Source organism: Girardinichthys multiradiatus, chromosome 5 (genome assembly GCF_021462225.1).
Source record: "Girardinichthys multiradiatus isolate DD_20200921_A chromosome 5, DD_fGirMul_XY1, whole genome shotgun sequence".
NCBI classification, from domain to species: domain Eukaryota; kingdom Metazoa; phylum Chordata; class Actinopteri; order Cyprinodontiformes; family Goodeidae; genus Girardinichthys; species Girardinichthys multiradiatus.
The window spans coordinates 21,328,036-21,346,673 of NC_061798.1; the positions used below are offsets into that span (position 1 = coordinate 21,328,036).

General features: G+C 43.4%; 1 protein-coding gene across 7 annotated transcripts in view; it reads right to left on the reverse strand.

Annotated features, from left to right (window-relative positions):
• The window catches only part of rptor (regulatory associated protein of MTOR, complex 1), a 237,567-nt gene that overhangs the window by 75,825 nt on the left and 143,104 nt on the right, over positions 1-18,638 (reverse strand). For all 7 annotated transcript variants that reach the window (XM_047365159.1, XM_047365154.1, XM_047365161.1 and 4 more), the window contains exons 14-17: positions 17,211-17,321; positions 14,866-14,940; positions 14,672-14,737; positions 11,637-11,828 (exon numbers count right to left, since the gene is read on the reverse strand). In XM_047365159.1, the coding sequence (XP_047221115.1) occupies positions 11,637-11,828; positions 14,672-14,737; positions 14,866-14,940; positions 17,211-17,321 (444 nt within the window). The remainder of the gene's footprint in view (positions 1-11,636; positions 11,829-14,671; positions 14,738-14,865; positions 14,941-17,210; positions 17,322-18,638) is intronic.

Consider the following 18,638-nt stretch of genomic DNA (forward strand, 5'->3'; position numbering starts at 1 on the left):
CTGAAATATGATGTTTGACATTCCAGAAAATCATCAATACACCTCTAACCTTTGAGGGTACTCGAGGGTTCATGGGAGTTTGCCCAACCGGTCCACATGTGTTTTGTGGACCTGGAGAAGGCATTCGACTGTGTCCTTCAAGGTGCCCTGTGGGGGGTGCTCTAGGAGTATGGAATTGGGGGCCCTTTATTAGGGGCCATCCGGTCCCTGTATGAGCGGAGCAGGAGTTTGGTCCGCATTGCCGGCACTAAGTTGGACCTGTTCCCGGTGCATGTTGGACTCCGGCAGGGCTGCCCTTTGTCACCGGTCCTGTTCATAACTTTTATGGACAGGACTTGTAGGCGCAGCCAAGGGCCGGAGGGGGTCTGGTTTGGGGACCAGTGGATTTCGTCTCTTCTTTTTGCAAATGACGTAGTCCTGCTGGCCCCATCTAGCCAAGACCTACAGCATGCGCTGTGGCGGTTGGCAGCCGAGTGTTCAGCAGCTGGTATGAAGATCAGCTCCTCCAGGTCCGAGGCCATGGTTCTTGGCCGGAAAAGGGTGGCTTGCCGTCTTCAGGTTGGAGGGGAGTTCCTGCCTCAAGTGAAGGAGTTCAAGTATCTTGGGGTCTTGTTCACGAGAGAGGGAAGAATGGAGCGGGAGATTGACAGTCAGATCTGTGCAGCTGCCGCAGTAATGGGGGCGCTGTGCCGGTCCATTGTGGTGAAGAGAGAGCTGAGCCGAAAAGCGAAGCTCTCGATTTACCGGTCGGTCTACGTTCCTACCCTCACCTATGGCCATGAACTTTGGGTCATGACCGAAAGAACGAGATCCCAGATACAAGCTGCTGAAATGAGCTTCCTCCATAGGGTGGCCGGGCACTCCCTTAGAGATAGGGTGAGGAGCTCGGCCATCCGGGAGGGGCTCGGAGTAGAGCCGCTGCTCCTCCACATCGAGAGGAGCCAGTTGAGGTGGCTCGGGCATCTATACCGGATGCCTCCTGGACGCCTTCCTCGGGAGGCATTCCAGGCACGTCCCACCGGGAGGAGGCCCAGGGGACGGCCCAGGACACGCTGGAGGGACTATGTCTCTCGGCTGGCCTGGGAACGCATTGGGCTCCCCCTGGAGGAGCTGGAGGAGGTGTCTGGGGAGAGGGACGTTTGGGCGTCTCTCCTGAGTCTGCTGCCCCCGCGACCCGGTCCCGGATAAAGCGGAAGACGACGAGACCTCTAACTGGGCAGAACGAGCGGCAAACAGAAAATATCCACTAGGTTGCAGTTATGTGGATGAAAATGTTGTTTTTTACATGTTTTACAACTACGAAGGGTGGCGCTACAAAGTATTAACGCAAAGGGGCTGAATAATATTGCACGCACCACTTTTCAGTTTTTTATTTGTTAAAAAAGTTTGACACATCCAATAAATTTCATTTCTCTTCACGATGGTGTCCCACTTGTTGATTCTTCACCAAAAATTAGAATTTTATATCTTTATGTTTGAAGACTGAAATTTGGCAAGAGGTTGACTAGTTCAAGGGGGCCGAGTACTTTCGCAAGGCACTGTATATAAACGCCCCACAGAACAGCCATCAAACCTGGATCATGCACTGCATACTAGTGCAGCATTTCAGACCCAGCAGAAAGAACAGAGTGAGCCATAGAAGGGGTGGTCACATCCAAACAATAAAACTTTACAAATGTGTGCGGCTGCAGCACAAATGTCACTCATGGGCACCCCTCTAAATAGGGCCAAGGAGGTCGCTATGCCCCTGGTGGAGTGAGCCTTCACACCACGTGCCATTGGGAAACAATGGCAGAAAATATCCACTGGGTTGCAGTTATGTGGATGAAAATGTTGTTTTTTACATGTTTTACAACTAAGATATGTGGTATGTCATCAACGCCCAACAGGCTGAACCTTGGACCAAATGAGCTACAGCAGCAGAAGATCACACCAAGTGCTTCTCCTGTCAGTTAAAAGAATACGAAACTGAGGCTATAACTCAGGCTCACTAAAACCAGGCAATGCTACAAAGTCAATTTGGACCAAAATCTGAGGAATGTTTCTGACACCTTGTTAAAACTATGCCTTTGAACAAGCTGATTTTCAAAGAGAATCTAAACCAAAAGACCTTTCAGTTGAGGTTTTACCTTCTAGCACAGATACTCTGCATTGTTCCATCAGACTGTGCAAGATGTCTTTGGTGTCTCTCTGTGAGCTTTTTGGAGACAACCTCTGTCAAAATCAAAATATCCTTTGAGGGGGTTCAATCTTTATAAATAATTTTAAACATGCTCCTTTGTTAGAAACCCTTGATGGAGAGGTGGATCACTCTCTTCATGTGAATAGAGTGAAATTCAATAAATTCAATAATCATCCATCATAAATTCAAAAAAGTAGGAAGTCATTAAAAAAGAAAAAAAAGAAAAGCACTATTTCTTTTCCCAGAGTCGATACAACCAGGCAACAGAAATGCTTTCATTTCTTTTCACCCTTTCTAAAGTCGACTGAAGGTAGATGAGAAAGTATAACTGAAAATCATCTTGTCAAACTCTAATGAATTTAAGGTTAAAGGTTAAGGCTCAATTTGTTTGTTAGAAATATTCTGCATGCCAGAGTGTCTGTGCTTCTCATGTACCTAATTCCGCTGGAAACTTAAACTCTGAAACAGTGAATGTTTGCCTGTTTTTTTTCTTCTTCCTATCAAACTTAATTTACATCCAATGAAAGTTGCAGATAGGCATAGATTTATGCAGGTCTTATGTTCACTGTGAAGAGGCAACACAAATAGTCACCTTTCCATCACAGAGTACTACGTTTTTATTTCCCAGAGACATCCCTAAACCACAACTAGAAAAACAACACATTTCTCCTAAAACCATTTGGGTCTACATTACAACAGAGTGGTGTTTGGCTCTAAAAAGGGGATGAATCTCAACAATGTGGCCTTGCTAACAGATATAAGTCCTCATATAATAAATAAAACAAAAGTTTGAGAACTAATATACAAGTCTAACACACAAGAAAACTCAAATGATCTTGATAGAAATATATTTTGTTAACCCCTCTGCAGAACTTATCGACAAAAATGTTACAAAATGTTGGTGCAAATTAAAAATCACCCGTGTTTCATTGTCTCCTGTTTAAATTCATGCATATCAAAGTAGTTGCAATTATTTTGATGTCAATGGGTCACCTATTATGAGTCTGGGCTTAATTTCCCAGTAGACACGATTAGTTATTTATTTTAATTCATTCAAAAACCTGGATATGTAGAACAGGCTGTGAGTATTTCCTGCACACCTCAGATTCAACCCTGCAAAGAAAACAGCTGCTAGGGAGGAGGTTTCTGCTAGAAGCAGCTGTTTCTGCAAGAGAGTCTGGGTGAATGTCAGGGCGAACTCTGTATGCCCTTCTCTGGCGTCCACACACAACCCAGTAAGGTGCTGGAGGTCTGTACAGAAGAGCGATCTACTTTGTAAAAACTTCTGTGTTCAGTAGAGCATGTAAGGAAAAAAGATGCACAACAAACATAAAGTTATGCATATAACTACTGTTCCCTTTCAGTCAATTCACTCAGTACAACACATAAGTATGGGATATCACACCCCACGTGTCCTGGCTGAAGCCAGCTCTAATCACACCTCCTAGGCAAATGATGTGATGAAGACAGGTGACAGGCCCCGTCTGCACTATATACCTGTCCGTCATTGTCGTCATTACTCAGTTCGATACCCTCTATTCACCGAGTCCAGCTGAGCAGCCATGTGTTGTACTTTGTTACTCTCCTTCAGGGAACAGTAGTTATATGCAGAACTTTATGTTCCCTATCAGTTGATTTACTCAGTACAACACATGAGTATGGGATATACAGTGCCTTGCGAAAGTACTCGGCCCCCTTGAACTTTTCAACCTCTTGCCACATTTCAGGCTTCAATCATTAAGATATAAAATTAAAAATTTTTGTGAAGAATCAACAACAAGTGGGACACAATCGTGAAGTGGCATGACATTTATTGGATGTGTCAAACTTTTTTAACAGATAAAAAACTGTAAAGTGGGGCGTGCAATATTATTCGGCCCCTTTACTTTCAGTGCAGCAAACTCATTCCAGAAGTTCAGTGAGGATCTCTGAATGATCCAATGTTGTCCCAAATGACTGATGATGATAAATAGAATCCACCTGTGTGTAATCAAGTCTCCGTATAAATGCACCTGCTCTGTGATAGTCTCAGGGTTCTGTTCAAAGCGCAGAGAGCATCATGAAGACCAAGGAACACACCAGGCAGGTCCGAGATACTGTTGTGGAGAACTTTAAAGCCGGATTTGGATACAAAAAGATTTCCCAAGCTTTAAACATCCCAAGGAGCACAGTGCAAGCAATCATATTGAAATGGAAGGAGTATCAGACCACTGCAAATCTACCAAGACCCGGCCATCCCTCTAAACTTTCATCTTGAACAAGGAGAAGACTGATCAGAGATGCAGCCAAGAGGCCCATGATCACTCTGGATGAACTGCAGAGATCTACAGCTGAGGTGGGAGAGTCTGTCCATAGGACAACAATCAGTCGTACACTGCACCAATCTGGCCTTTATGGAAGAGTGGCAAGAAGAAAGCCATTTCTCAAAGATATCCATAAAAAGTCTCGTTTAAAGTTTGCCACAAACCACCTGGGAGACACACCAAACATGTGGAAGAAGGTGCTCTGGTCAGATGAAACCAAAATCAAACTGTTTGGCCACAATGCAAAAGAAGAAAGCCTGTTGGAGTCTGTAAGAGACCTGAGACTGGGACGGAGATTTATCTTCCAACAAGACAATGATCCAAAACATAAAGCCAAATCTACAATGGAATGGTTCACAAATAAACGTATCCAGGTGTTGGAATGGCCAAGTCAAAGTCCAGACCTGAATCCAATCAAGAATCTGTGGAAAGAGCTGAAGACTGCTGTTCGCGAACGCTCTCCATCCAACCTCACTGAGCTCCAGCTGTTTTGCAAGGAAGAATGGGCAAGAATTTCAGTCTCTCGATGTGCAAAACTGATAGAGACATACCCCAAGCGACTTGTAGCTGTAATTGCAGCAAAGGGTGGCGCTACAAAGTATTAACGCAAGGGGGTCGAATAATATTGCACGCCCCACTTTTCAGTTTTATTTGTTAAACAAGTTATACCAACCAATAAATTTCATTCCACTTCATGATTGTGTCCCACTTGTTGATTCTTCACAAAAAATTTGAATTTTATATCTTTATGTTTGAAGCCTGAAATGTGGCAAGAGGTTGACTAGTTCAAGGGGGCCGAGTACTTTCGCAAGGCACTGTATATAAACGCCCCACAGAACAGCCATCAAACCTGGATCATGCACTGCATACTAGTGCAGCACTTCAGACCCAGCAGAAAGAACAGAGTGAGCCATAGAAGGGGTGGTCACATCCAAACAATAAAACTTTACAAATGTGTGCGGCTGCAGCACAAATGTCACTCATGGGCACCCCTCTAAATAGGGCCAAGGAGGTCGCTATGCCCCTGGTGGAGTGAGCCTTCACACCACGTGCCATTGGGAGACCCCTGTTGCTGTAAGCTAGAGAAATAGCCTCCACGATCCAGTGGGAGAGTCTTTGTCTGGACAGAGCTTTCCCCCTTGCTGGGTTAGCAGCACATTCAAACAGTTGATCACACAACCTCACAGTCTGAGTACAGTCAATGTAACTGCGCAGTGCACGTAAAGGACACAGGAAGTGTAACCTTCTTTGTTCCTCACATGCAAAAGGAGGTGGACAAAAACTAGAAAGTTCCATAGTCATGGAGCTGCAGTCCGAAGGTATAACCTTAGGAAGATAAGCTGCATTAGGTCGCAAGGTGACCTTGGAACCATCAGATGAAAAGTGTACACAGGTAGGATTTACAGATAAAGCATGGAGATCTCCAACCCGCTTTGCAGTTGTCAGAGCAACAAGCAGAGCAACCCTATATGAAAGGAACTTTAAATCTACTGACTCCAAAGGTTCAAATGGAGGGTAAAAATAGCTTCTAGTACCAATGTGAGATCCCAGGAAGGAAAACTGGGTTTAATCACAGGTCTGAGTCCACTAACCCCCTTTAATAAGCGTACAGCCAGAGGATGAGCACCTGGTGTGACTCCATTAAAACCAATATGGCAGGCAGAAATGGCAGCCAAGTAGACCTTAATTGTGGAAAAGGAAAGACCTTTATCCAGCAGTTCCTGCAAAAATGTTAAAACTCCTACCATTGAGCACTGAAATGGAACAATGTGCTTGTCCTCACACCACTGCTCAAAAGCCTGCCATTTATAAGCATATAAGCCTCTAGTGGAGGATGCTCTTGCATTCTGGATTGGTGCCACCACATCAGGGGGGAAGGCTTTGGCTAATAAGCTGGACCTCTCAGCAGGTAAGCATGCAGCCTCCACAGCTCTGGGTGTGGATGAAATATCTCCCCTCCTGCCTGAGTCAAGTCAATTCAAGTTAAGTTTATTTATATAGCACTTTTCAGCAACAAGGCACTCAAAGTGCTGTACATTAGGAAAAACATTACAATACAGAAAATCAAACACATCAAATGACACTAATAATCCTTGGGAGTAATAATAATTAATAATCTTTCTGGGTTTACTGGTAGAAATTGGTTCCAAGCCACTCTTAATAATAATGCATCTTAGGCTAAAAGAAGATGATAATATTGATAGTCTCATCATTCCACTGAATTCTAACTAGGGAAGCTGAGTCACTGGTACAAAACAGCTTTAATCCACATTTTCAGGTGCTAATAATATATTGGTTTTCGCTGGTAATCCTTCTGATAAAACAAAAAAAATATATGAAAAAGTAATGAAATCACGCAGTTAGGTGCAGGGCTAAGCAACACACAAGAAGAAAAGATTTTGCAAGAGTGCGGTGGTTGCAAATAAATAACTGTGATTGTGTGTGCAAGAATTAGACTGCGCCATTGTCCTTGAGGAGAGAGATGGAAGTTTTCTCAATCGGCCGCAAAGTCTTATCTGGGTCACAGCTGTTCAGGGGTGTTGGGAAAGATCGCCATGTTTACATAGCATCCAGGAGATATTTTGTCGATAGCCACTTAGCAGAAGTTGCCAAGGCCATGTTGGGGCACCAGATTTAGAATAACAATAAGTGTTCTGGTTCAAGCAGTTGTGTGGATTTCCAACCACTTTAAGAGTTTTTACTGTTATCTCTCAATTGTCAATCCAAATATCCAAATTTGGGACTGGGACTTTCCCGCAGTTCTGGGGCGAACAACCTTCTCCGTGATTAAATCCTTTCACCTCTGAGTCCAAAAGCTGTTTCCAGGCTATGATTCTGTTCAAGAACCGTATCCAGCTTGCGGCTTAGCTCTCTTAACAATTCAGTCTGAGCATTGATCGCTCTGCAGATTCCATCCAGCATCGCAAGCAGCTTTGGGATGCTTTGAACTGCTGCCCACGTTTTGCTACTCACTCGATAAGTCAGGTAACCGCGAGCTCCAAAAAGCAGAAATCCTGTTATAAAAATACAAATATATAAACATCTTCTGCGTCCTCAACCGACATTGTAGTCAAGCACACAATCTTCCGCTGTTGCCAGGAATCCATTGTGTTTCCAGAGAAGAATGTACCGGCTGGGCAAGAGAGTTCTCCTTTACCCTGTCTTCTCATGGAAATAAATTGATCAATTGCATTGAGAGACCAGCTGACCAAATCTATAATTTGCGAGTTTGGAAGACATGTCAACTGAGGCTCTGTGAAAAACACAGACAAAAGCAGATGCAGAAGCAGGCAAGAGGGAGGTAGAGAAAACGCGTGCATCCTCCACCGAGAGCAGAGCAAGAAAAGTGAGTGAGGAGATACCAGCGAACGGGGAGTTGCCACGGCTCTGCTGCCAGCAGGCTGATTATCTCGGAATACCATGACTTTGCAGGCCAACGGTGTGCTACTAAAATTAGGGACAGACCCTGTTTGCGCACCCTCTCTAGTGCAGGTAGTATAATTTCCACTGGGGGGAATGCATACAGGAGTACATTGGGCCATGGATGGGCCAAGGCATCCACTCCCAGTGGAGCATCCTGATCTGTTATAGAAAAGAACAGAGGACAGTGAGTGTTGGCTCTGGTGGCATAAAGATCTACTGCTGCTGTCCCAAACAGACACCATATCTGTGCCACCATGGAGGGGTGAAGCCTCCACTCTCTCATCCGAGGTCCGCCTCTGGAGAGCAAATCTGCACCAGATTCAGTCGTCCCGGGACATGAGTAGCTCTGATAGACAGATAATGTATGCTGCACCACTGCAAGAGGGTGTGTGATAGCTTCAGAAGAGGAAGTGAATGAGTCCCTCCCCGTCTGTTTATGTATGAAATCACAGTGGTGTTGTTTGTCCTGACCAGAACATGTTGGTTTAACAGAAATGTTGCACAGCCAGCAGAACCGCTAAGAGCTCCAAGTATTTTATGTGGAGTTTGGATTGTACTGGTGTACAAACCCCCAATCTTCGCCACGCCATCGCATAACACCCCCCACCCCCTCAGGGAGGCATCCGTGGATACCACCTTACCAAAGGTTACTCTCCCTATTGGCGACCCACGGCACAACAGTCCTGGTTCCCGCCAAGGGCTGAGAGCCGACATACAGGCAGTGGTTATCGTTAGTTTTCTGCTGCGGTGACGCCATGCACACAACCGGTGAGAGCGGGTTCACCGCTGGAAAGGGCGCATCGTCAGTAGACCAAGTGGTACTACTGCAATCATAGATGCCATCATACCCATCAGTTGTAAGATGGTCTGGAAACGCAGTTTGTGTCCCAACTGAAACTGAGCGAGGCAGCGGTGAAAAAAGCCAACTCTGTGGTCGGAATGACGTGCCCTGCTTGTAAGGGAGCATATTTCCAGACCGAGAAATGAAAATTGCTGACTTGGGATCACAGAGCTTTTCTGAGAGTTTACCAAAAATCCTAAGGCCTGAATGTGTGACAGAACCCAAGACAGCTGCACTGTCGCCTGCTCTCTGGAGCTGGCTATTAAAGCCTAGTCGTCCAGATAATTTGAAATACAGGCGCCTGTTTCTCTGAGAGGTGCTAGCGCTGCCTCTACACATTTTGTAAAGGTGCGAGGCGCTAGAGACAGACCGAAAGGACGTACGAGGTACTCGTAAGCCTTGCCCTCGAAGACGAATCTCAGAAACTGTCTGTGGTCCGGGTGTATCGCTACGTGAAAGTAAGCGTCTGTCAGGTCGATCATGGCGAACCAATCGCACAGGCTGATAGCACTCAGAAGTATTTGTTCAGAACTCTCAAGTCCAGGATTGGACGAAGCCCGCCTCCTTTTTACCTGGGCATTTTATATAAAAACCTGGGGGACTCTACCAGAAAACAGATAATGGGTCATCATTCAGTCTCACAGCAGATTAATCATCCAAACCATGCGACTAAATCACCACAGAATAGTTCACCACACACTAGGTCAACCTTCCATCACAGTCCCCAGAGGTCATGATGACCTGAGCAAAGGAGAGGACCAAGCACTCTGGATGATCTAGCGAAGCTGTGCAAAGAGGAATTATCCAAAAGGATCCCTCTGTCTGGTTGCTAATGAAACATAAAAGGAGAAGACTGCGTTCAGTCCTATTGATAAATGGGTGTTGTACAACGTAATAACAGGAGTGATACCAAGAAGTATTCAGCAACATTTGGTCTGAGTATTTTTATTTATCCCTTTGTTGGTGAAGACTGAGTTGTTCAGAATATTTGTGTGAAACAAGAAACTGTGAGTCACACAGCAGAGAAGAATGCCTCAACTAATAAACACCCATCAAAACACCAGCATCAAATGGGATCTTTTCATGTTTGGAGATGAACAGATTCCCATTTAATATATCAGACTCATATCCTTCCCCACATAATACTTCCCCGGTGCCATGTGACTCGTTAGAGTTACTAGGTCTCAGGTGTGAATAGGGAGCAGGTGTGTTCAATTCGGTCTTTGGAAGTTCAACTGTGGTGTAGTCCAGCTTTGGAATGAGGAATTGATAAGAGCGTGAGATTGTTATGGTACAACTGTCACGTACGCCGGTTTTGATATCTTGCAGATGTGATGCTATTCTTGTGATTCCCGTAAGAAGAAAACCAGAAACCAGTTGTCTTATCATCATTTTCATATTAGTAAACTTTCTTCTCCCACACAAAAAGTGTGAGGAGTGTACTCACTTTTTATGAGATACTGTATATATAAATATATAAATGTCTGATATCAGCTTTTTGTGTTTTAGAAATAGCTTCGAACCCGCCACAGTCGATCTGCTGAGTATAAACAGCACACAATGTAAAAAGTTTTATAAAGAAACTTGAATTGCGACCTGCACTTCTGAATACGTCTTATTCAGTCAAGGTTTAGAAAAACTAAGCCTGTGAAGAACCTCGAACTGCTGATCGGGCACAGAAATAGCCGGCTTCTCTCCACCCTTCATCTGTGAAATCTACACCCAGGTCAGGCTCCCACACAGCTCTTGCTTTAGTCATAAAACACTTGTCAAAAGAAAGGAGAGGACTGTGGATGCTGATGATCCACCAAGACTTTCTTAGGAGGAATGTAGGAGCAGTTGGGAACAAGAGAGAGCCCACAAGAGCTGAAAACAGCGACAGATGTGGGAAGATAGTCTAATTCTGCCAAAATGCAGCGACAACTACTGTCTTTACTTGTAATCTGGTTTGAAAGCATAAAAACAGCTCTTTATTAAACCTTTGTTCATAAAGGTGGCAATGCTCCATTTTTCTTGTGACAGCTTCAACTCCAGAGGACGAAATGGATCTTAATAAGAAATCTAAAAATGCAAAGCAAATGCAGCTTTAAGTGAGAATTTCAAAGATAGATTTGATGCATATCTGAAATCTACATACAAGCAACTTTTGCATTCAGTTTCTAGGTTTATGTACACAAAATAAATAATAATAATAATAATAACAAAGAATAATTTATATAACTTTATATCAACACCCAACGGTGGTTGGCAAAATTATTCATATTGAAAATTTCCCTGCTGACTGGAAAGAATACGTTTCTGAAAATCTGAAAATGTCTTTGCTTGGTCTTTTTGATGCTTTTGTTAATTAAATAACAGCACCGCTTAAGTTAAAGTTCCCACTCTAATGGTCACCTTGAAATACACTAGTAGACCACTACAAGGTTTAACTTCGCTTCCATGACCCTTTCAAACAATCCATACTTTTTCAAGCTTTTACCGACTGTCTGAAAGTCAAAATCTTAAAATCCAGAGTGTGAGATAGAGGCATTTTTGTCTCATCCATGTATCAATCCGACCTTTGTTTGGAAATGGTTGTGTAACTCACTTGAGAGCACATCGCTTGTTTTCTGGCCATTCTGCAACCAGCTCCACGTGGAAGACATATTTAATAGTTTTTTTTTAATATGGACATTTTGTACCGTCAGCAAAATAAATAAATCATGATATGGACCAATATTTTGCAGCTGAACACTTCAGGCTGTTTTACCTTGTTTTCTACAGAAGCAGATTGTATTTTTCATCCTCTGATGAGTTAGATTTACAAAAAGACAAACTATGTGCTGTCTTTGTCCCACAAATATATACATTCATGTGTGTTTTTGAGTGTGTGGCTCTGCATTCTCACCTCAGGGATGGGATCTGACAGCAGGGTGTACAACTTCTCATGAGCGCTGTCTCGGACTCCACACCAGCGCGCCGGTTCAAAGTTCTGCCAGATCCGGCCCAGGCAGATCGCCACCCACTGTCGGAGCAACGGGTGGGGGTCTGAGAGCTGCTCCAGACAGTTGGCGATCAGGTTGCCCTGCAGACAGGCCTCCTGGTGGGCAGAAAAGCGGGGGAAGGCTGTAAGAAACCTGAAGTTGTTTAGAAGTTTGGTTGAGCTTTTAGAAGGTAAATAGAAGAATATTTCCAGTCAATAGTAGATTGAGGTTTTCTGACCGTGATTACGGCTACTCATGGCTAAAACTGATCTTTCTGTGTAGGATTCATGCTGCGACAATATAAGCATGATAGGAGCCTGATCCTCCTGAGCTGCACAGAGATCTCAGGTTGATTTGCAGCTCATTAGTTAATAAATTACCACTAACTTGTAAACCTCAGGCTGAGATTTGGACAGAAAAGATTATGGGCTTGCAACAAAACAACTTCAAAACTTTACTCATATTAACTGTGGACAAAAAGTCATTATTCTGTCAAAGTTTGCAAAGTAATGACAGATTTTTCAACAGACGTTTTTTTCCTCTTTGGATTTTAGGTCTATTGTTTTTCTTTTCTTTAAACATTTATAAAAAAAATGCAGCAAGTCCAGTGACTGGAAAGAAAAACCATGTGATGTAAACTGAGACGATAAGATTGATAGTTTGCTTATTCCTGCTACACTTGAAGACCTTGATATACCTGTTCACATGTTTGCACATGAAGGACTTCATGGGTAAAAAAGAACAGACTTAATACAATCCAATACAATGGAAACTTGTGTCTATTTACATTTTGGAGATGTTTGCTTTCCTGTCACAGGTTAATGTTTCAGATCTGTAGTGGCTTTTATTTTGTAAATTGACTGACAGAAAATGGGGTGGCGAGAGAGAGAGGGAAGACATGGAGCAAAGGACAACGGGCCAGGACTTGTACCCCTAATGGCTGCTTTGTGGACAGTAGCCTCCGTGGGTCGAGCACTTTACCCCTGCGCCACAGCCGTTCCCTGACATTTTTAATCATATCAAATGAGGATTATCTGAATGAATGTGGAAAGCAGTTTTAATATGACAATTTTATTTATTAAGGGAAAAAAGCTATCGAAACCAATCTGGTGAAAATATACCTGACCAACGTGTTAAATCAGTTATATAATTAATTGTAAGTACCTACATTATTCAGTTGAATTTTATTAACCTGATCACTGCCAGGCTTATAAAATCAAGAAATCACTTACATAGAACAACATGAAGTAGGCTAAAAGATCCCAGAAATCATGCTTCGATCTAAAGAGGACATCCTACAATCTGGAAAGCCATTATTAGGCTTTGGGAGTCAGTAAACCACAGTGAGACACATTATCCACAAATGGAGCAAACATTTAAAAAGTGGCAAAGCTTCTCAGAAACGACTGGCCTACAGATACATATTACTCCACGGACAACCCTTCCCTAGACCAACATTTAAAGCACTGCAGACCTGGGCAAAAACAGTATTCATGGCAAAATAAAACCACTGCCGAGCAAACAGAACACAAAGCCCCATTTCACAATTACCAAGAAACATCTTGATGATCCCTGAGAGCTTTGAGGAAATAATCTGTGGTCCGATGAAACAAAAGTGAAACTTTTTGGAAGGTGTTACATTTGATATAAGACCAAGGCTTCAGGACCTGAGCAACTTGCCATTAATTGATGGAACCATGAAATTGTGAGTGAGATGGTGAGAGACCTCTCTGATGTGTTGGATCAAGAATGTTTTACAGGTCTATTTTGTAGAAAAACTTGACTTCTCTGTTTTACTAAAATATGTCTTTATTGTTGAATAAAAAATGTCTTCTTCTTCTTCTTTGGTGTTGCACTCATTATTGAAATAAGGCCCATTTTTGTTCCTGGTCAATCTCGTCATATTTGAAATCAGCAATATGCTGATTATATAATAAAAGCTTCAGGCTATGTATTTTTTGCTGTGCTGGAGTCGCCACTAAAGCCTATTCTGTACTGATATGACATGCGACAGACAGCCGAAAACCCAAACAAACTTTGCAGCTTACCTGAAAGAGGTTTGAATCTTTTAAAATGTAAATAAACTTTGTGATTATAACACAGCATGCTGCTGCTCTGCTTTCTGAAGAAGCCTCCGCCCAGGAGGATTTCAAATGTACACCTACAGAAATGCACGCGTTGTCTAAGCTCTTAGAACATATCCTTGACTCTGAATGAGCCGAGCTCAGCCTGAACATTATGACGACCTCAGCCTTAAATCCACAGCAATGAATGCTGTTTGACATAAGAAATAAACAGGAAAATGAAGATGGGAAGTAGGGAAAGAGTCTCTCTGTAATGTCGTGATCATCAATTATTAACAGAAACCAGCAGGAGATGTGGGAGCACTCAGTTTACAGAGAAATATACATGAAGGATTGGTGTTTCTGAGCCCGACAGCGCGTACAGGTTTTCTGATTTGTCACATTTAGAAAATGTAATATCAGAGACAGGCACATGAGTGGAAATAAACAACTTAAATAACAACCACAACTAGACAGAAATGTAACAAATATTTTCTTGTAGGAATTGTTTGTGTGCCTGGGTGTACTGGGTGAAATGATAAGCTACATTATCCCTAATTTGCGCCACTGGGTTTTTGATGAGCAGCAGACATAAAAGGCTTCTGGGATTGAATGCTGGAGGCTGGGTGCCGACGGAAACGACTCCTTTGGTGATAAAGTGTCAACACATGGGTGGCCGGGGCAGAAACAAAAGCTGCAGAAGTAACTGCTGCTGACAAAACTGTCACAAAACCAATGTCTACTGGAAATATACAACAGGCGACAGAGATGACAGCTTGCCCTTAAATCTCGTTTCCTGGCGAGAGAAGTGAATTAATAATTTGCCATGTTCTCCCCTCTCTGTGCTTCCGGCGAGCAGCTTGGAGCCACACACGCAAATTCAAACCGGTTCGTACCTGGCCTGTGCTGTAGCTGTTGACGATGACAGCCAAAATGAAAACGGCCATGGTCCGATATTCAGCCTGAAAGAAAGAGAAGCATCCCTCAACTCTCACACAGTGAGCAATTAGTAATTAAGCATCTTTGCATCAAGTGAAACCCAAACAATCACATGAAGCACTTTTCAGTGGTGACGACAGCTGATACTTACAGGCATGTAACTGTCGGCTAACACGGAGAGGAAGTACTTGTGTCCATTGTCTTTCACCAGATCAGCTTGACATGACTGCAAAGATGGAGAAGAGGATTCAGAATCAGAAACAGCTTTATTGCCAAGTTCATACATACAAACAAGGAATTTGACTCCAGTACACTTTGCTCTCTGGGTTGTTTTTTTTGTTTTGTTTAATGCACTATAAGATATATTTATGGATATATCTTTATGTCCTTAAATATACATATTTACAAAGGTGCATTTACAACAAAAGTACGCAGATGTTTTGTACTTTATTGAATGTTCAACAGAGAAACAGCCTGGGGGAAGAAACTGTCTCTGTGGCGGCTGGTTTTAGTGAACAGTGCTCTGTAGTGGCGGCCTGAAGGTAAAGCTCTAAACAGTTTATGTGCAGGGTGTGTGGGGTCTGCAGAGATTTTAGCAGCTCTTTTCCTGACTCTAGACCTGTATAAGTCCTGGATGGAGGGAAGGTCAGTCCTGATTATTCGTTGCAGTCTGGACCTGTCCTGTTTTGTGGATGAGCCAAACCACACTGAGATGGATGAAGACAGGACAGACTGAATGATGGCAGTGTAGAAGATGACCAGCAGCTCCTGTGGAAGGTTGAACTTCTTGAGTTGCCTCAGGAAGTACAGTCTCTGCTGGTCCTTCTTTCGAACAGTGTCTATGTGTGAAGACCATCTCAGGTCCTCAGAGATGGTGGTTCCTAAGAACCTGAAGTGGTCCACGGCCGATACAGTGTTGTTGAGGATGGTGAAGCGGGTATATGGGGGTGGTGTTCTCCGAAAGTCCACCACCATTTCCACAGTCTTGAGTGGGTTCAGTTCAAGGTAGTTCTGACTGCACCAGTGTACCAGCCGATCCACCTGCTGTCTGTATGCAGACTCATAACCGTCCTGGATCAGTCCAATGACATTTGCAGACTTCAGGAGTTTTACGGACGAGTCCGATGAGGTGCAGTCATTTGTGTACAGAGAGAAGAGGAGTGGGGATAGAACACACCCCTGGGGGGCACCAGTACTTATTGATCTGGATCGGGAGAAGATGCTCCCCAGTCTCACCTGCTGCTGTCGGTCTGTCAGGAAGCTGTTGATCCACTGACAGGTGGAGGCTGGGACGTTGAGCTGGGTGAGCTTCTGGTGGAGGATGTCTGGTATGATGGTGTTGAAGGCCGAGCTGAAGTCTACAAACAGGATCCTGGCGTACGTCCCTGGGTGGTCGAGGTGTTGCAGGATGAAGTGTAGACCTAAGTTAACAGCATCATCTGCAAACTGCAGGGGGTCCAGCAGGGGGCCTGTGATGTCTTTCAGGTGCTTCAACACCAGCCGCTCAAAGGATTTCATGACCACAGACGTCAGGGCTACAGGCCTGTAGTCATTTAATCCTAGGATGGTGCAATAAAACAATCAATTTCTTGGGCACTGGGATGATGGTGAATCATTTGAAGCAGGAGGGGACCTCACACGTCTCCAGTGACTTGTTGAAGATCCGGGTGAAGATCGGGGCAAGTTGATTTGCACAGGCTTTCAGGCATGATGGGGAGATGCTTCATTTAACCAAGTGTTGTTATAATGTGTTGCATTTTCTTTTTCCAGGAGAGACACTTCAAACACTGTGACTAAGTGACTATTGAATACTATTAATAAGCTAGGTCCAGATGAAAAGAACTGCTATCTCGCAATTTAGTTCTACGTAACCGTTACTAATGGAAAAACCTAAAATGCGAGTAGAGCTGTAACTAACCGAGTAGGGACTAGTGGAAAAGGAGCATATCTGTCCTTTTAACCCAATGCAGCAGGTTTGTTATTTAACATATCTTTAGGGCCAAACAACATGTCATGATGAAACTGCAAGTTTTTTAAGGCATTTTGAGTTTCGTGCATTTTGATCTCGGTTTTTAACAAACATTGCTTTGGTACTGCACTTTACCCCAATAGTAAGCAATCACTGTTCACTGTGTATAAGCAAAAAAGAGGAAAGAGACATTACTCGTGCTTCCATCAACGGGCCTGATATTTTACTGAGCCAGAGAGAGCCCGTGAAAACGTTACTGATATGAAGAAACAAAGTGCTTCTGCTGAATGCTCACAGTTCAACTCGCATGTCTAAATTAAGCTGTAAGAGAATGATAAGAATGTAAATTTCCTCCACAATCAAATTGCTAATTAAACATTTATTAAACTTTTTTATTTTTATTTTTTATAAATTATGACAATCCCAAGTGTTCTGCTTATATAAATATGGAAGTGCACCTGCTATAAGGTTTTAAATAAAACAAGAGAGAAACACTCATCTGTGTGTGAGTGTTTTACATTACTCACACTGTCCACAGCCAGGATTTTAGCCCAGATGAAAACCAGCTTTGGCCGCAGCTCTCTGGCTGAACTCTGAAGCAGCTTTAACACATATGGGAAGATCCCCACAGACAGGGCCTGGAAATCCACAACAAGCACAGCACTGGTGTTTACAGGGCAGAGTTATGTGGCATTCCTGCAAGCATGCAAACAGGGATGTGAGGAAAGGATAAAGCTCAAACAGACAGAAGGGGCCTGATTTGTTCAGTGTTGATTAGTTATCAATTTATATAATGCTTTTTTATGTGTTTGTTTGAAAATTTAATAGACAGAGGGTGTTGTTGATGAAAGTAGACAGAGTAACATTTGTTAGAACACTGCTCAACGCAAGATCAGAAACACATCCACCAAAAACGGACCAAACACTTGTTCAATTTAAGTTCACTGAATATCATCAGAGGTAACAGTTTCTGCTTTTAGTCTTTTTTAAAGATTTTTTTGGTAATAGTAGCTTTTATTATTGTTATTTTTCGAAAGTAAGCAGTCAGGAAATGGGGTGGGGAGAGGGGGAAGACATGCTTTAAAGGTCTCCGGGGTTGGAACTCAAACCCGGGACAGCTGCGTCGAGGACTGAAGCCTCTGTATATGGGTCGAGCGCTCTAACTCTACGCCACTCGCCGCGCTCTCCATCTTCAAAACAATAAAAAATGTTCCAACTTCATCTTTGCTAAAAGAGAATAACTTTTTTTTAAATCGTCTACTTCTAGGAAAGAGTATTCTTTTTAAATTACTACACAGTTTTTTTTTTATGATGACGCCTTTAGGCAAATGACGTGTGATGACCGGGGAAGGCCCTGCCTACAATTAAATACAACTATCGTCCCAGTCCTTATTCAGTTCTTATGCTCTTCACCTCACTGAGAACAACCTTTCCAAATTTATCTAGCTACTGCTTGTTAATGCTGCTGTATCTCTAAGTTTATGAAGCTAGCTTACCTACTCTTGTTGGAGTTAGTCCCTGCTGCCTGCAGGTTAGCATGTCTGAATGCTGAGTGCTACTTCTGTTTTCTTGCCTTTTTTCCTATTTTTGGCTTTGTGGTTCAGGATCAGCACCAAGCAAAAAATAGTGAAGCAAACGTCTTCTGCTTGCTATCTAAACAATGCATATTTTCCACCTCCCGGCTGGGATCTCAGAGCTCGGCTGCCATCACGATGTGTACCCCGTCTGAGCTCAGAAAGCACTCTGGTCCCCCTCCTAAAAGATCAGGATCACTGCGGATTATATCCTCCGTACTGTGCATCATCCCAGACCTGACGCGAGGTCCAGGCCCAATGTGAGCGCATGCAAGCCAGTGACTGCACCAGAGACAACCTAAGAGAGCATATTACCGCCCGTGGCTCTCAAGTGGCACAGCCATTAACTCAAAAGCATGCTCCCCGCCAGCCGGCTTGAAG